The 18,408-nt window shown below is 40.6% G+C and overlaps 1 protein-coding gene across 1 annotated transcript in view; it reads right to left on the bottom strand.

Annotated features, from left to right (window-relative positions):
• LGR4 (leucine rich repeat containing G protein-coupled receptor 4) overlaps positions 1 to 18,408 on the bottom strand; it is a 136,304-nt gene that overhangs the window by 16,392 nt on the left and 101,504 nt on the right. Inside the window, exons 6-11 of the mRNA XM_040328344.1 lie at positions 16,127 to 16,198; positions 8,227 to 8,295; positions 8,029 to 8,100; positions 5,887 to 5,958; positions 3,460 to 3,528; positions 1,507 to 1,578 (exon numbers count right to left, since the gene is read on the bottom strand). Coding sequence (XP_040184278.1) covers positions 1,507 to 1,578; positions 3,460 to 3,528; positions 5,887 to 5,958; positions 8,029 to 8,100; positions 8,227 to 8,295; positions 16,127 to 16,198 — 426 coding nt within the window. The remainder of the gene's footprint in view (positions 1 to 1,506; positions 1,579 to 3,459; positions 3,529 to 5,886; positions 5,959 to 8,028; positions 8,101 to 8,226; positions 8,296 to 16,126; positions 16,199 to 18,408) is intronic.

Here is an 18,408-nt window from a genome sequence, read left to right as displayed (position 1 = left end):
CCAGAGCCCAAAAACAATGGCATTTTTTAACTGACCAAAAATGCATTTAAACCGACCAGTGTGAAGACATACATAGAATTTAAAAGGGAAGCAGTTTTCTTGGGCTTTTCTTGCGCTAAAGGTGGCGATAATGGCCAACAATAAATTCATATTCATTTAAATTCATGATATTAATTAAAAGGTTGAATACAATACAAATTATCTATATATAAATATATAGATCTATATCCATCTCTATCTATTTATTAGTTATTTATATATTATTTTTTTTTAAACTGTCATTTTCAGTTTCGGCCACGTGCATCCTGAATTTTTGGTTTCAGCACCAACATTTTCATTTGGTGCACCTCTACTACAAATCGAAGAATAGAACTCACATTGCCAACATCTGTAAATAATGTGGTAAAGAAAAAGCAAAAAATAGGGGTATGGACCCTAATCTGACTTTCAGCGGCACAGTAAACAATAGAGATGTGTAAAAAATATATACATGTTTAATAGAAACCCACATATATAACATAGGATACAAGGACAATGCAAGAATTAAAAATCATACATACGAGTACATATAGATGATGAGAATCAGAATTCAGGATGAAGAAGCCCTCAAGGTGAAACGTGTTGATGCAATTGGGTTCTCATCATGCATATGTACTCGTAAGTATGATTTTTAATTCTTGTATTGTCCTTGTATCCTATGTTATATATGTGGGTTTCTATTAAACATTTATATATTTTTTTTACACATCTCTATGGTTTACTGTGCCGCTGAAAGTCCGATTAGGGTCCATACCCCTATTTTTTGCTCTACTACAAATTATTGAAGCCAATTATTATTAACACCCAAGTAACTAGAATTTTCAGAAGAAATGTTCAATAATAGTGCCTCTCAATACAGGTTTCCTTTTGAAAACTTTGTTTCAGCTTAGTTTCTGATCCTATATTATTTCTACGTATTTTTGACTTGGTAGTTCTTTAGTTCTGCTACTAGTTGAAATGTAGATTCCTTTTTCCCCCCCTAGTTTTTTTTTACTTTTTTAATTTTTTAATATATCTTAAAGGAAAAAAAAATAAAAAAAGGGATTTCTATTTTTTCAGTGCCAGTCGGCTCTGCTGAGGTCCATAACGTTATTTTACACTACAGTCTCAAGCGGCTTATCCTCTTACTTTCGTCTACCTATTTGTTCAGAAAAAGATGCTGATCGCTCAAACACAGAAATAAGAACTAAAGGCAGAATGTAAAAAATGTGTTTGATCTTGCAATTGGAGCAGAGCAAAAAGAAAATGTGAAACTGAACATCAAAAATTATATTCAGGTAAAGGTTTTGGTACTCGGGCTGTTTACACACTGAAAATGTACCATAGTAACTCTTTCATAACTAGATTCCGTAGTGTCTTTAAATATATATTTGGTATAACTGATGGTCAACGTCGACCCAAAATACGCTTCATACCAGGATAAAGCAACATGGCACATATAAGCAAATTAAAGATGTATTAACTTACAGAGATCGAAGCATCTTCTGCTCCTGGCACAGGTTCAGTGGAATGCTTCTGATCTTCGTGCCTGTTAACGTCCTGTAAAACACAAGGTATTTTGAAACTTGATCTTCATCTATAGGTTGCTATGTCAAATATTTAAAGAAAAACATATTTTCGACATCAAAAGATGGTTTCTACATTCAGTGACAGGTTTCCCTATTGAGGTCAGATCCCAATTTTTTTCCACCACCTCCAACTCTGACCTGACAGATAGTAATCTGCAGAAAAATGATTGCATGTGAGCAATGCACAATTGTACCTGCTAAATTACTCAGAAGTCTGTTAAAGGTGGAGAAAATAGAACAGAGCTGTAGAAAGAGACTCAAGTGTCATCCTTCTAAAGATGGCGATTCTGTACGATTCATGCGGCATCAGAAATCGCACTAGTGTGAACCAGGACTTACGGTAATAATACAGCTGCAGAAGGTGCTGCTGTCATTAGAAAACAAAACCATGCCAGATAAGAGATATACAAAGTTACATTTCATCTGCTAATAAATTGGATGAGCTTTGATCTGCATATAAAAAATAATAATTCCTTCCTGTTTAACTCTTGGATAACCCTAATCAGCCTCAATTACCTCCTCCTCCCTTCATTTTTCTAAGGATTGTTTAAAAAAAATTGATTTTTTAAACTATTAAAATAAATTTGGGTTCTTTTTTTAAATTTAAATGACATCGCCGGAGCCGCGATACTCGGAAGGAAGAGGGTAAAAGATGGACACTTTGTGGGACAGCAGTGACATTGCAGGCTTCGGGTTCAGGTAAGTGATGCATAGTAGCCCATTATGCTTTACCTTTGCAGGGAAACAAAGAGGAAGTAAAACCCATCAGGGTTAACTTCCTCTTTAAAGCGGGGGCTCACCCTAAAAAAAAAAATTCTAACATTGCATGGAGTCGACCTATGAGACCGACACTATGCTGTTTTTTTTTTTGTTGGCGTACATACCATTTTAAGGCTATTTTCACCCCCGGCTTCTCCGCGGGAGTGGGCATTCCTAAACACAGGCTGTGATTGACGTGCTTCCGACCGGCGCATACTGCGCGTCACGAGTTGCCGAACGTCGGTGCTGCTCTATACGGCGCCTGCGCACCGACGTTCGGCTTCTTTCGGCAACTCGTGACGCACAGTATGCGCCGGTCGGAAGAACGTCAATCACAGCCTGTGATCAGGAATGCCCACTCCCGCGGGGAAGAAAATAGCCCTAAAATGGTATGTACGCCAAAAAAAAAAACAGCATAGTGTCGGTCTCATAGGTCGGCTCCATGCAATGTTAGAATTTTTTTTAGGGTGAACCCCCGCTTTAAGCCCAGGTTCACACTGGGCTGCGGGAGTGAAGCCGTGCAAATTCAGCTGAAGGTTTCTGCACAGATGTCAATGTAAATCGCGGCCCAAAATCGCAAAAAGTAGTACAGAAACTACTTTTTTGAAATCGGTGCAGCGCCGCAGATGCGGCGTCGCGCCGATTAGGACGGTGCCATTGCCGGCAAAAGCCGGATGATTTAAGATGCGATTTGACACGTGAAATCGCATCTCAAATCGTACTCAGTGTGAACCTGGGCTGAAAAAGATCAGCCCTTGTGCATAACCAAAGTTTGCCAACTCTGGTGTGACCGTAGATTCACAAATATTCCAGATGCATCACACTTTGGCAATTGCCGAACTTGCCAGTTGACCAATCTGAGCTCAGATGTTTTAGGCTCCTACATACTTCTGTCAATTTATTAATGACCCTATAGGGACTTTGCCACAACACACATTTTTCATGCACAAGCTATGAACTATAAATTTCCTCTAATTTTCAAACATGATAGGAACATTGGTTGCTATTGAAATCCCTTCCAACTTTATTTCCTCCAGTTTTTATTCTAAAGTCTGGGTACAGCTTAATAATCGCAGTCATTTGCATCACTCACAGGCTTTCCAGGTTTACTGTTCCAGTCAAGTTTGGGAACCATAGGATGTCAGATGCTCCTCGAATAACCCTAATGAATAAATGTAAAAAATACAAATTCAGTTTGAACTTATAAGGTCAGTGAGACTTCAAAATACTTCAATCAACCACTCTACCAAATGTAAATATGGAGGCACTTAGATTTTGAAAGATACAAAAAGACCAGCTGATAGGGAAAAGTTGGTACTACTGTGGGCATCAAATAAGAGTTTTTCACACTTTGTGCTGCCTAGTTTTGTGTTTGGTACTCGGAGCTGAAGTAGAGAATTTTAAGGATCAGATATGCAGCCTGTTCATTTTTGTTTTGTTCTGACAGCTGGAATAAAAGTCAAAATGTCTGATCATTTTGTGTATGGTTCTGTGGACTGGAAGAGAAGATCTATGATGAGATTACATGCATCCCAATAATTTTATGTTTGGTTTTGACAGCTGGCATATAAAAACGCAATGATCAGATTATGTTCAGCCTGAAATGGTTTGGTTCTGTGTGCTGAAATAGAAGACTCAGCGATCAGAACATGCAGCCTTATTTTGTGTTTGGTTCTGTGTGCTGAAATAGAAGACTCAGCGATCAGAACATGCAAGCTTATTTTGTGTTTGGTTCTGTGAGCTTAAATTGGGGATTCAACAGTTTTGACCATTGTCTCCAAACCACTTGTATCCACCAACACCAAAGAAGGGGCACAATTCCTACCAATGACGGGCACAGTTCCTCCCAATGACGAGGCACAAATCCTCCCAATGACACAAGCAATGTGGCACAATTCCTACCAATTATGGGGCACGGGTCCTCCCAATGATTCCAACAACGGTGTCCAATAACACCAATGATGGGGCACAATTCCTCACAGTGACACCAATGATGGGGAACAATTCCTCCCAATTACACTAGCGATGTGGCACAATTACTACCAATGACACCAACGTAGGGGGCACAGGCCCTCCCAATGTTCCAACAATGGGGCCCAATGACACTATTGATGATGTTACTGCGAGGAATTGTGCCCTGTCAATGGCGTCATTGGTAGGAATTGTGCCTTGTTGCTTGTGTAACTGGGAGAGATTGTTACCCATCATTGATGTTACTGCAAGGAATTGTGCCCCAATGATGGGGAACAATCTCTCCCAGTTACACAAGCGACAAGGCGCAATTCCTACCAATGATGGGGCACAGGTCCTCCCAATAATTCCAACAATGAAGCCCCCTGACAATGATGGGGCATAGTTCCTCCCAATGACACCACGGATGGGGCACAATTCCTTGCAGTGACACCAATAATGGGGAACAACTCCTCCTAATTACACAAGTGAGGTGGCACAAATCCTGCCAAGGACACCAATGATGGGGCGCAGGTCCTCCCCATGATTCCAACAATGTGGCCCAGTGACACCAATGATGAGGCCCAATTCCTTGTAGTGACACAAATGATGGGGAACAGTATCTCCCAATTACACAAGTGATGTGGCATAATTCCTACCAATGACACCAGTTATGGGGCACAGGTCCTCCCAATGATTCCAACAATGGGGCCCAATGACAACAATGATGGTGCACAGTTCCTCCCAATGACACAAACGATGGAGCACAATGCCTCTTGCCAACACTACAGATGGGGGGCATTGTTTACTGCAGCTGATGCTGGGACATTTTCTACTCCTGATGGTCACAGTCCAGCTCCCCTAAATCCTGAAGGACAGTAAACTGGCCCTTTGTTTACAAAGTTTGGAGACGCCTATTCTTGATCATTATTTTTTTTATACAGCAAGTTGGAAGAAGCGACTCAAAGATAAGATTACATGCAGCCCGATCATGTTTCATACAGCCTTTTCATTTTGTGTTTGGTTCTCCTAGACTGCATTTCAGCTGGTTAGTAAATAGCATAAAAATTCTCATATGCCAGGGCTCCAAAACAACATTTAAGTTCCTCCAATCAGGGCCGATCCGCCTTATAGGCTCACTATGCAAGGCGCTTAGGGCCCCGCAAAGCTGCGAAAGGGCCCCCCAAATTACTAGAGGCCCCGCCTGGTGAGAAGTCATTGGGGCGGCATGGGAGGAGAGGCAACACCCCTGCTTCTCAATTTAATGTAAGAAGTCATTTCCAACAGCAGACTTTCTTTAATGTGATATGTCACTGTCGTCAGCGCCCCCCGCTTATCATTTTTAATGTGCCAGGTCATTTTGCTTAGGGCCCCAATGAGATCATACTCCCTCTGGTCAAAACTACTTTTTGAAATGAATTAAAATCCCTTTGTTTTTATAAATCTATTTAAGGGGTCCACAGATCAGAGTACAGTTAAACAGTATAATTATAGAAAGCAGACAGAGACAATATTGCTGTGTCAAGTGTCTCACTTCACACATTCTACTGAAGGCTAGACAAGTACTTACAAGAAGCGGAGGTCTGATAAGTTTTGAAAAGCTGAATTCCCAACAAAGGACAACGGATTATCGTACAATTGGCTGTCAGAATTAAAAAGAGAAAAAAAAAAAATACACACTGTTAAAACTAGTTTCAATAATTTAGGTCAAAACAGTGGAAGCCTAGAGCTATTATGGCTAGGACTAACCATTATTAACTGATCTACATGGCCATATCTATTGAAAAAGTCACCGTTTGGCACGAGTGTAAGACTTGGATTTTGGAAATGTGTAACCAACTCCTTGTGAACATTTTGTTCGGTTACTCTAGGTCTGCAGAAAAGGTAATCAAATGTGTCAAAGAGCTGGTTGGCATCTAGTAACCCCTTAAAGTGGAACTAAACCCATTGATTTAAAGTGGGACTTTAGTCAGAAAACTAAAATCACTTGAGGCTGATCCCTTCGGCAGGTACAACTATGTAAAACATTAAAAATTTGTGCCTATAAGGTTTAAAATCCAGTAATATACTGTCTCACCGTGCTCTGCACATGCTCAGTTGCTCTCCATTTTTTTTTTTTTGACACTGACAATTTTGCAGAGGCAAATTACTTAAATTGGAATTAAACTCTATCCTTTACAGGCAAGGAAGCTGCCTCTGTTTGATCTGAAACTGCCATTGTGCTGCGCATTATTAGATTATTATACAGGATTTATATAGCGCCAACAGTTTAAGCAGGGCTTAAAATGTTAAGGGGGACACAGTACAATTACAATATGGTTCAATACAAAAGGAATAGGTGGGCCCTGCTCATGTAGATTACAATCTAACACAGGGGTGTCAAACTGGCAGCTCTCAAGCTGTTGCAGAACTACAAGTCCCATTATGCTTCTGCCTGTGGGAGTCATGCTTGCAACTGCCAGCCTTGCAATGCCTCATGGGACTTGTAGTTCCGCAACAGCTGGAGGGCACCTGTGATTTAACAGTTATGACACCAGCCATTTGATGGTTTGACAGTTTGGTTGGGTACACAAGCAAATGTGACAGTTAGCAATTCAGGCATTCCAAGAATGTAATTTGTTTGAAGCCATTAATTGATGACTTCAGTTCCATCAATTTACTGTTATGGGGCTCTGGGATTCAGCAAAATGGGAGCCTCCAGCAAGAAGAAACAGGAGCAATGCTGGAGGCAATTTACAGCCACACCAATTTTGGCAGCATAATTATTTATGAGGAATGGCTGTTCCTTGCTAAATATGATTTTTTTCCAAAATGATGGGTAAAGTTCAGCTCTAACAGTTTCAAAAAAACTTTACATTCTTGAAATGTCACATTATCTTGTGGTTTCAACCAAACTGTCAAACCATCAAATGGCTGGTGTCATGAATGATCACATGTGCAGCACCATTGCAGTTGCAAATCATACAGAGGTTAAGATGGCAACTTTCTTAACTGTAGAGGTAGGAGTATTGGCGTCTGCATTGGGGGGGGGGGGGGGGGGGGGTGCAAGTGCCCCTCTGGAGTAAGGTGTCCGCACATGCAGCCCTCAAAATTGCAGCGCGCCTGCTCGCATTTGGCACGTGGAAATTAGTGGAGGGCGGTTGTGGAGTAGGTATGGACTGGGCTGACAGTTTCATGGCTGATCTCTTCTGGCAGAAGCGGTGCGGACCGCAGAGGGGCTCCCTGCCCCCGGGTTACTCGAATGTCCTGCACAAAAGGCTGCACCACTTCTGCCAGAAGCGATCAGTCAGGAAACTGTCAGAAGGATCTGACAGCTTCCTGGCTGTACCGATGGGCAATGATTGGCTGCACTGATATGCTTTATGTTAATATTGTTAAAATGGTTGTTAATATTTTTTGGAAGTTAATTCTGCATAAAAAAAGCATTTAACAGTGCAATTTCAGGAGATAATCTACGAGGGTCTTTTTTAGGGGTGGACTTAAGAGCGGGGCAGGGTAGGGGTTAAAAACAGTTTAAAAATTGCTAAATCAGACAATGGCAGCTTGATCCTTCTATTAAGTTTTTGCATGCCTCTGCTTTAATATGATGACTAAGCCCTTCCCCTTCATAAGATGGTCAAAAAGGGACGGAGCACGGGTGACCTTAAAATGATGTTGGACAAGAAGTTTTTGTTAACATGAAAAATTACACAAAAAATAAAAACATACTTACATGCTCTTCAGCAATGGGTTCTTCTCAAATGCTCCATCAGGGATTGTTGTAATGGAATTGCTGTGAAAACCTCTAAAAATTGAGAAAAATATAAAACTGAATTATGCAGATACAATTTAATTTTTTTATACCATATCTCTTACGCTTGGCCATGTAAATGTCTGAAATATAAGTTGAAATACAAAAGAACAAACTTACAGCTCCTTCAAATTGCCCAACGACTTTATAACTTCAGGGAAGTCCACAAGGTTATTATAATTGAGGTCACTAAAAAAAAAGAAAGAAAAAGAAATAAAAAAAATCAAATATTGAAGTTAATTGTATTTTTTTGAAACAATCTTTACATACTGTACATACAGTGGATATTCAAAGTCTACACATCCCTGTTAAAATATCAGGTTTCTGTTATGTAAAAAAATAAAATAAAAACAAATTGAAAACTAAAACCATTTCAGAACTTTTTCCACCTTTAGAGCCGGTTCATTGAGAAAATGGGGTAAAAGCCAATGGACACCCAATTAAGAATAAGGCATGATGCACGAGACAGACAATTATTCTCAGTGTTTGGACGCTGTTTAGATTCTCTCCCATTGCAAGGAAAGGAGGCACAATTGGAAATCCATTGGGTTGTCCCATTTAATGAAAAAAAAAAAAAAAAATGTTCCTAGCATACAGAGATAATCCGGGGCAAAGTGCTTAATGTCTAAATCTATAGTCTGACTTTTACTACAGAAACAAAAGCCACATTATACTTAAACATACTCTTACAAAACAAAAGTTGGCGTGCAAATAAAATCAGCGGTATTGTTTTTATCCCCTGCTCAAACCACAGTATTTGTCTTTCCATCTTTAATCACTTCCTTCAGTGTACGGAGTATATCTGATACAAGCAAACAATGGCCAGGGGTCAGCTCAGTTCAGACTAGCCACTTTACAGCCGGCTGTACCAGGCTTCAGCAAATGGAAAGGCGAGGAGGACTTACTGCGGATTACGAAAACCACAAACAATAAAAATAAATGTCACCGTGACAAGACAATGGCCTTCAGCGAAGCCCATAAGGCCTCATGCACACTATACCACAGAGGGCACCTAGAAGGAAAGCAGCTGGAAAAACATGGTAAAAGCAACATGTTTGCATGCATGTTCATGCATTCTATTGGCCAGAATAATAATTTTATGGCCATAAGAAGGTATTAACGTGTGTGTTTGCTCAGCCCAAACGCTCTTCTTCAGAAGGCACAAGTTTATATTTTCTGCCTCTAGCGCTCCTACTTGTCACCTTCTATGCGTGCATGGACACAGGGGCGCGTTTAAAGGCAAAAGGAAATTTTTTTAAAATAAAAAACACTTGTAAAATAGGGGTTTTATGAGTAGCAGTGTGCATGAGGCCTAAATGCAGAAATGGACAGATATACACACTTTGGGGGTAATCCACAAAAGGGATACGCCGGCGTATCTACTGATACGCCGTCGTATCCCTGTTTCTATCTATGGAACTGATCCACAGAATCAGTTTCACATAGATAGGGAGAAGATCCGACATGTGTAAGGGACTTACACTGTCAAATCTTAGGATGTAGTACCGCAGCCGCCGCTGGGGGCATTTCTCGTCGGAATGCCGCTTCGGGTATGCAAATTAGCACTTACGGAGATCCACAAAGCTTTTACGCTTCGTTTTTTCTCCGTAAGTATTAGTTTGCCGTCGCAATATTAGGGCTGCTTTTACAAGGCCTAAACTGTTTAGGCCTTGTAAAAGTAGACCCTTCTATCCCGCGTCGCTGTCTTTTTTTTCAAATTTTTTTTTCCCGCCGCAACTCGTATTTTTTTTTTTTACACCCGTCGCGATTCTCAAAACCCGGCGCAACGTAAAACCGTGCAAAGCACATCGGGAAAATGACGTCGGGAGCATGCGCAGTACGTCCGGCGAGGGAGCGCGCCTAATTTAAATGGGACTCGCCCCATTAAATTAGGAACACCTTGCGCCGGCCGGATTTAAGTTACACCGCAGAAAATTTCTAGGCAAGTGCTTTGTGGATCGGGCACTTAGGTAGAAATTTTCCGGTGGTGTAACTTAAATCCGAATATTTAAGTTACACCCGCTGGCTGTGGATTAGGCCCTTTATTGCCAAAAGTATTGGGATACCAGCCTTTAATATTGCATCAATATTTGTCAAATGAATATTTTAACATAACATTGTTTTATTATTGTGACCTCGAACTTCGTTCTTCGTTCACATAAAGACCTTTAAGTCAATGTTCCATATAACTATATGTGTTTGTCACAAAAAGATCTTTGAATCTTTTATGTTCACATTTTGTATATTTATACTGCATTTTTGTTGTATTTCTATCCAATTCCATTTATAAGAGTGCACCATGGTAGGGTGATTTTGTACTAAGGATCGCTATCAATCAATGCTTGTTTGCCTATAAAAGTTTTTTTAGTCCTTTTCTAGTCCCAAGAATTCCTTTCCCGCCTCACAGGTGCACTCTATCTTTGGGATTTCAAGATCCAATTGTGTGGGAGGTGTTAACTCTAATTCCAATACTTTGATTAGTGGATGTTTTTTTTCCAACTCTCCTCTTGTACACAATTTTGGTTTTTGTTCATTTAGTTATGCATAAGCATCTGACAATGTGAAACACGTTAGCCACTTGTCCCTGTTTTGTCCACGCTTTGATTTGACTGTGCTGATTTTATTCATTTCCACAATAAAGGCTCTTTGCTGAAGTCACGAGGTATGCGACATGACGTAGGGATTCGGGATCACGTGACACCACCACAAGCCGGAAGCCAACAGAGTAACGCAAGACTGCGCTGATACGCCGCGTCCCGCATCTGCTTTTGCTATTGTGACCTTGATTTTATGTACGGATCCACCTTATTACCCAATAAATTATCCCCCGATTTTTTTAACTGTACTTCACTATCGGAGCATCCGTTCTCTCTCTCTCACATGCTCCTATTGAGCATTTTACAGATTTGCTACAGAGTTTGGGATAAGAGTCAGCCATAGCGGCAAGAGATTACTGCAGAGGATACCATTGGGAAGCATCTTGATGCTCATCCCCGGATACGCTCACACCCATATTACACTACATCAGTGTTTCTCAATTCCAGTCCTCAGGCCCCCCCAACAGGTCAGGTTTTCAGGATTTCCATTATTTTGCACAGGTGATTTGATCAGTTTCACTGCCTTAGTAATCACCACAGCCTTTTCATCTGAGGGAAATCCTGAAAACCTGACCTGTTGGGGGGGCCTGAGGACTGGAATTGAGAAACACTGCACTACATCAAAGTGAGAGTTTTGGGAGACTAGTTATGGACACCCCTTTATCTGCATTGTGATCCATTCACAGCCAACCTTAGAAGATTATCCATTGATGCCCTTTATAGGATATCTTTGCTAAAGGACATTTTTCTCCTTTTAGGACTTTGCTTATCTCCATTCCACACATTGGCTCACATATGTTTTTCACTGTTTTGCATTTATTCATTTATTATTTTACTAGTTATTCATTTATTGTTTCACTAGTCATTTATTTGTTTATAGGTTATAAAACACTTCATCACTAGTTATACTTATTGATTAGCAGTTGCTAGCTTATTAGGTTGTTGTGTTTTTTTATATATCCCTTTCACTTCAGTGTGTAGAGCTCATCACACTTTTTTGCATTGTTAAGCCACATTGCTTTCTAAACCAAGGAATATTGTGCCAAAATATGTACAATATGAAAATCTACAGCTTAGGAGGGCAGACGGCACCATTTGCAGCTTAATCTGCGATCAGAAGAAGCGACTGGCACCACAGTGAAGTGTTTACTGATCCTATCGGGGAAACCTGCTTCATTTCAGAATTGGGCACTCAATGGTTTCTTTCATACCTTTCCTCCTTTGTCTGAATGCCTGCCGGTGCTGAATTAGGAGCCGTATCGCTACGCTTACATGGCTTGAAAACAAAGGCTTTTTTTGTCTAACATAAATATTCAGTATTTTTTCTTTTATTTCCTTGAAAGAGTAAAATAAAAGGCTCCTTTCGTGTGAATTGATAAGAGCAATGGGAAGGATACAGGGAAGGATGTCAGGCTAGATACACTTGTGCTTAACAAGTCAAGGGAGACAAATGTGTTCAAAGTTTGACCTAAAAAATTTAGCGGTGTCAGATGAATGTGTTACAAGGTAGGCGCCACATGTTAGTAGATCATTATGAATTAAATTCTGCTACAAAGATATTCATTAGAAAGGTGCACCTTTTTCAAATTTATTTGCATCATCTAATAAAACTTAGGCTTGGTTTATACTCCTGCGACTTAGGATATGACTGAGACCCAAAGTTGCAAGACATGGGAAATGCCATGTATCTCTATGAGAGCAGTTCTAATTGACACTAAAGATGTTGCAACTTCGGAAAAAGATTCCTGCTCTACTTTGATCCGACTTTGACATTGCTTCAATGCTAGAGAGTGTAAAAATCTTATCAAAGACGTTCGCCCCAAGATGCACTAAAAATCACAACTTTGGAGTCAGCTAGTGTGAACCAAGCCTTACTGTAAAATAAGGATTATTCTACTTAAAGTGGAACTTCATCCAGAAGGAGAAGTTTTGCCCTTCCTCTTTCTCCCCCTAGGTGATCCGAGTAGAAGTTCTCCTAGAAGCCTTCTGGGACATCATAGGTCCCAGAAGGCTGCAGGATCATTCACAAAGCTGGCTGACAACAGTTAACATGCCGGTGTCTTGTCGAGCTGGTTCCCCTTACGATATGCACTGCACATGTGCACTAGGAGGGCGCGCATGTGCACTAGGAGGCCACGGAAATCTCAGAGCCTCTACAGTTGTTCGTCAGCTCCCGAGGATACACGCCAAATGGGTGGAGGCTCTATACTACAAGGGCCGGCAAAAGGGGTGGAGACTGGCACGCCTCTCTATACTACAAGGGCGGGATTAAAAGATCCATTACCAATATGTTTAAAATGCATCCCTTACTGCCCCTTGCTGTATAGAGCGGCATTTAGAAAGCAAAAAAGTACTGCTCAATATCATATCAGCCCCTTGCTGTATACAGCGGCGTGTATAAACAAACAAAAAAAGTACTGCTCAATATCACATCTGATCCGCCCCTTGCTGTATAGAGCGGTGTCTTGACGAGCTGGTTCCCCTATAACTAAGCATCGGGAGTGAGTGCGTCTACAGCTGCCGAACAGCTGTTCACGCTCGTAGATTTCCGTTGGCTTGGATTGCGCCTGCGCAGTCAAGGGGGAACCATATCGATAGGAGGAACCAGCACGGTAGAACACCGGCACCAGGGAGCCGAAGACCGTTGAAGAACCAGCTTGGGTGAGGATGACGCTGAATCCTGGGGCAGGCGAGTATCCGTTTTTTAAAAGTCATTAGCTGCCGAGTGACCCGGCGGGGAGCAAAACAGAGTGACCCGGCGGGGAGCAAAACAGAGTGACCCGGCGGGGAGCAAAACAGAGTGACCCGGCGGGGAGCAAAACAGAGTGACCCGGCGGGGAGCAAAACAGAGTGACCCGGCGGGGAGCAAAACAGAGTGACCCGGCGGGGAGCAAAACAGAGTGACCCGGCGGGGAGCAAAACAGAGTGACACATGCAAACTCCAGGCAGATTGTGTCGTGGTTGGGATTTGAACCGACAGCCCTAGTGCTGCTAGGTAGAAGTGCCAACCACTTACACATAGAACGCATTATTTCTTGAGCATGAAGGAGCATTGCATTAGAAGCCCATTCTTTTAAGAACAGACTGTCAATGAGGTTGAGCCTCACAGAAAAAAATTAAAATAGATCCAGTTTGTTTCAAAACGCATCATAAATGTAACGCTATGCAAACCAATCGCATTTATGCATTGTGAACACTGCTCTAGGTTGCCAATAAAAATGTATGGCAGCACACCACAAACCATACATACAGTGGGTTGCCGAGTGTTACCATAAACACACATTGTGGTGTAAATGCGCTGTAATAAATACCTTTAACCTACTAAAACTGGTAAAGGCGACTTTCTTTTTTTTATACTTATTTATAGATTAGATTACAGATATGTACATTCGTATTGTCCAAGCATGCATGGCTGTGAACAGAGCGCACACATAGCTGGCGCCATGCTTATCTTATGGGAACAATAGCTACTAGGACAATAGGCCCTCTATATTGCACTGCCCCAGCAGATATAGCATCCGGGGGTGTTTGAGGTCTGAAGGTATCCATTACAATCTCTGCCAAATTCTGACAGTTTAGGTTCACCTAATATTTATAAGCTTCCCTTTTAGCTGTTCTTAAGTTGTTGGTTGTCCATACACATCGCAATCAGCTTGTACAATCGACATTGTACAAAGTTTGCTTGGCAAGGCTCAAAAATTAAATAACCTTACAGTCAAAATGTAGAAAAAAAAAAAATCCTGAAAGATTAGTATAGATCGACAGATATGGAGAACGACGTCACAGATGGTCAATAGAACCAATTTTACACTTTTTATATCCTCCAAAAAGCACCAATGAAACCAAAACATTTTAATGTTTTAAAAACATATATTTTTGCATATGTGAAAACATTTGTACAGATTCAGATTTTTTTGAATATATTCGATCTCAGACTTTAACATGTATATTCAGGTTTCTGTAATATATATATATATATATATATATATATATATATATATATATATATATATATATATATATATATATATATATATATATATATATATATATATATATATATATATATATATATATATATATATATATATATATATATATATATATATATATATATATATATATATATATATTTATATTTTTTTTTTAACTATGTGTAACCAGCTTAGGGTGACTAACCTTTTAAAAAGTTTCACTCGAGACAAAAAAGTTTTCCCTCATTTTTCATGCAAGCTTTATAATTCCCTATATTAAGACCTCATGTAAATACGATGTTTATTCATTCCAATTGGCAGAATAAATGATTGTCCTGGCCAATGCAATGAGCCAACACACAAACGCTGAAGCGCCTAAACAAACGTGGCTTTAGATGCTGTGTTTTTTCTCCTAGAACAGGGGTGTCCAAACTTAAAAAAGGAAGGACCGGTTTATTGGTTCTTCAGATTCTAGGAAGGCCGAACTTTGACCAGCTGGGATTGAAATTTTCCTGGCATCAGTGGATAGAGTCAATATCACTACATTTGGTATTAGGATAAATAGTGGCCCATTGTGATCATAGGGAGGAACAGGGACCCATTATTGGTGTCAGTGGGAGAAATCGTGCCCCGTTTTCAGTGTCAGATGGCAGAGTAATGTCATCAGTGGCAGGAATAGAGCCCCAAGGGCCAGATAAAGGTAAGCAAAGGGCCGCAGTTTGGAGACCACTGAGGCACTGAACAGTGCCTGCACCTGACTGCATGCAGGTGATGCTCAGCTGACATTCAATGCATGTCTGCTTTAATCGAGGGATGTTGGGCATGGGGATAGGATCACCCACTGAGCAAAATTCAAACAGTGCAGCGCCAGTTTTATGTTCTCTATACTTCAGCTCCTCCTGTTGGCTACAGATGGTAAATCAACATAATATTCATATACAATAAGTTCATTTTATCTCCTTAAATCTAAAGAATGCATTTTCTTTCTTTGCTTGTGGTGAAAATAAAAGCAGAGTATATCATAAAAATCACCATTTTCTCATCATTGGCAGTAAAAGTGTTTTATTTCGATAGTTGCTGCGGGTCTACCGAGACCGTTCTTACAGAAAACACTTTGATGAATGAGACCTGATGTGGTCAATTCATTATATAACCTGCACTGCTTACTTTTGCAGCATAACATGTCTGTAGAACTGCCTTTACATGCAAAATGTGAACTGTGCCCACATCCTGTATCTATTTCCATTATAGCAATTAAATGCTTTGTTGATTAAGCCCATCCATGCAGTCAAAGCCCCTCCAGCAAGGGATCCATAATGAAAGGAAGTACTCGTCTTGACACAATACACAGGCACACTCATGTCACGCCATCAGCTCTTTGATCCTTGCTAAGAAATAATCTGATGGATAAATATTGTGGAGTCACGTTATGCAACAGGCAGTACTTACAGCGCTTCCAGGCTATCCAACCCATCAAAGCAGTGCGGTCCTAGAGTTTTGATTTTATTGTTGTGAAGATGTCTAGGAGCATGAAAGGAGAAAGGTTTACTGAGTAAAATGCAAACAGTTCGCAGATTAAACTAAACCTGTCAGCATGCAGTTACATTGCCTATGGTTAAAAAAATCCAGGAAGAACTATATGTATTTTGTTCAGTTTTCAGTGTTGTGATAGTTTGACTGACAATTACTTGGTCTTACCTAAATTTAAGTTTATATATATATTTTTTTTACTTCTTTTGGTGGTATTTATTGAAGTGGTTGTAAAGGTAGGACATTTTTTACCTTCATGCATTCCCTGCATTAAAGCGGGAGTTCTCCCGAATTTTTTTTTTAACATTAGATTCATGCTCATTTTGTCAAGGGGAATCAGGTAGTTTTTTAAAAAAATGAAGCAGTACTTACCGTTTTAGAGAGCGATCTTCTCCGCCGCTTCCCGGTATGGTCTTCGGGACTGGGTGTTCCTATTTGATTGACAGTCTGACGGTCGCATACATCGCGTCACGAGTAGCCGAAAGAAGTCGAACGTCGGTGCGGCTCTGTACGGCGCCTGGTCGGCTACTTTCGGAAAATTGTGACGCGATAGATGCGACCGTCGGAAGTCTGTCAATCAAATAGGAACGCCCAGTCCCGCAGCCCATACCGGGAAGCGGCGGAGAAGATCGCTCTCTAAAACGGTAAGTACTGCTTCGTTTTTAAAAAAACTATCCGATTCCCCTTGACAAAATGAGCATGAATCTAATGTTAAAAATTAACATTTCCGGGTGAACCTCCACTTTAAGGTAAAAAAATGTTCTAGCAGTTGTATCACCCCTCCTTATATACTTAACTGGGCCTTTCCCGATCCAGTGCTGTGCCCCCTGTTGCGGCGCTCTCAAGACACATAGGCAGCAACAGGAGCCATTGTCTCCTGTTGCCGTCAATCAAATCCTGGGAAGGGAGGGAGCAGGGGGTGCATTGTGGGTGTCTGAGGATGCACACAGGAGTGAGCCCACAGACGTGCCACCATAGGAAGTGGCTTCCTATGGCAGCGCACAGAGGAGAGGGAGCTTAGAGCACTGGGGGGGGGGGGGGTAACACATGTGCACTGCAGGCAAGTATGACAAGTTTATTATTTAAAAAAAATATGTATTATAAATGTACAACTGCTTTAAGTTCAACTTTTCATATATATAAATAAAAAGGAGAAAAAAAAAAGCACAAACACAAAAATCAAACTTTAAAGTAGAACTTTAACCAAAAGCCAACTCTAAACCTACTCGCAGCCACAGTCTAAACCTAATCTATCTAACCCTGTATAGAAGAAATCTATTTATACCCAACTATTCTGCAGCCGCTCTGGTCTGGTCCCACATTGAGCTGTCAGTGGCGGCTTCAATGTGTAGAAGTATGCAGGAGAGGCAGCCGACAACGGAAGCCCATTGTAACTATGTGTGATGTCACTTCCCAGGCATTTTCCGGACATTATTGGTTCTCTCCTGCACACAACATCCTCCGCTGGTGACCAGACCGGATCGGAACGGCTTCGAAAATGGTATGTATAGCAATTTTTTTTTTACAGGGTTAGATTTGTTTTAGGATGTGGCTGAGAGTAGATTTAGCGTCAGAAAGTTTTTGGCTGAACTTCCACTTTAAGAAATAGCCGTTTCCCTTAGTTCTATTATAAAACATATCAAGAAAAAAGTCAGGATAATAAAAACATCTCAGAAATTACTCTTTTTATTTTTTTAACCACAATTTTTGGGAAATTTAGAACCGTGGTGATAATAAGGTAGTTAATATATGGAGCAATGATGAACTAGATACAGAGCATCATTAATGTACAGGTCACACACAGCAGGGAGGAGACAAGAGGATTAATATACAGGCTTCATACAGTGGAAGGATGTAGATGAAGGGGTTACTGTGCAGGATAAGAGGTGAAGGGGTTGATATGCAGGCCGCTACAGAGACAGGATGGAAATGAAAGATACAGGAGAAGAGTGGGGAGGTCAAGGTGCTAAAAAAACAAAAAAACAAATCTAAATTAAAATTTGGCAAAATAATAAAAATTGCTGCCTACGAATTCATTAATAATTGAAAGAAAGATTCACCAATCGTCCTTCCTCTGCTTTACCATAATGGTTACAATTATCTGGACACCTGACTACCCCTTCCACTTACATGGTAGAAGAAACCACTCCAAATTATTGAGTTCAGGTCAAGGGTACATACAAATAAGTACATTTTTGACA

This window comes from Rana temporaria, chromosome 11, assembly GCF_905171775.1.
Source record: "Rana temporaria chromosome 11, aRanTem1.1, whole genome shotgun sequence".
Classification (NCBI taxonomy): domain Eukaryota; kingdom Metazoa; phylum Chordata; class Amphibia; order Anura; family Ranidae; genus Rana; species Rana temporaria.
Note: the sequence above shows the minus strand (reverse complement) of the source record. Positions and strands in the feature narration are given on the sequence as shown.